Source organism: Galeopterus variegatus, unplaced genomic scaffold, assembly GCF_000696425.1.
Source record: "Galeopterus variegatus unplaced genomic scaffold, G_variegatus-3.0.2 Scaffold6346, whole genome shotgun sequence".
NCBI lineage: Eukaryota > Metazoa > Chordata > Mammalia > Dermoptera > Cynocephalidae > Galeopterus > Galeopterus variegatus.
In genome coordinates, this window is record NW_007732457.1 from 10469 (window position 1) to 11492 (window position 1024).

The 1024-nt window shown below is 31.4% G+C and overlaps 1 protein-coding gene across 1 annotated transcript in view; it reads right to left on the reverse strand.

Moving 5' to 3' along the window:
• Window positions 1-1024, reverse strand: part of LOC103606148 (fibrocystin-L) — a gene marked incomplete at both ends in the record, with an annotated part of 125955 nt that overhangs the window by 8245 nt on the left and 116686 nt on the right. Inside the window, one exon of the mRNA XM_008590740.1 lies at window positions 315-418. Within this exon, the coding sequence (XP_008588962.1) occupies window positions 315-418 (104 nt within the window). The remainder of the gene's footprint in view (window positions 1-314; window positions 419-1024) is intronic.

Here is a 1024-nt window from a genome sequence, read left to right on the forward strand (position 1 = left end):
CTTATTTTGTTTAATAGAACCTGCTTAGAAAAATATTTTTGGTCATTGCAAATTAAAGTGGGGATGTGAGCCACTATTATAGATCTTCAACTCTTGTTACTTTTCTTATGGTTTTTACTGGCCTAAAATAAATGCATGAAATGGGTGGATCAAATACCACTAAGAGTCTAAAAAAGTTAATAGGAAATATATCCAAAAAAGTTTTATTATATTATAGTTTTAGCCCTTCTCAGATGTGACTATTTAGTTAAGTTAAATAAAAATAAAAATATTTTATTTTGAATATATGCAAAAATTAAAAGCAGAGTACAAACCTGTCCTAGGTTAAGAAACGTTACAGCGTATCTGGGGTCTGTGCTATCCCTGAAGCCTTCTTGACCACTGTGATAAAATTCCACGTTACTTATTCTTGCATTTCCTAGGGGAGAATATTAAAAATATTTTTTTTCCTAAAACAGGATAAAACACTTTGAAGCTACAGGAAATTTGTTCAAATCTTTCATGAAAACATCATTAGTTTTTCTTTGTCCCTTTAATCCAGAAAAGGCAATATTTCTCAAGCTTTTTTTTATTGTTTCCTTCAAATAGTCTTTTTAGAGATTTTTTTCCCTAATAGCCTCCCTTCTCATTAAATTTTAATAGCACAGATTATACCATATATCTGTTAATATACAGTGGCTCTTCAGAATACCACAGACCATAGTAATATTTAAATTTTTTGTCACCCCAAGAACCAATTTTTGCGTCTTTGGGGGTGATATTGCCCTGTTGAGAATGTATACATAAGGCATGAGATAAAATTTACCTGACATTTTAATTTTGATGGTTTAAAGAGCTTTTAAGGGCATTATATTTCACAATCTCTTTCAGAATATGCATTGCCAATTATTCGCTGGTCAGTGTGCCATAAATACCATCGACGTGACAAGAGGTAATTTTATAGATTAGTATTAACAGCAATAACAACGCATGAGAGATTACTCTGTGCCAAGTGCTGTGCTAAGTACAAAATAAGCAATGTGTG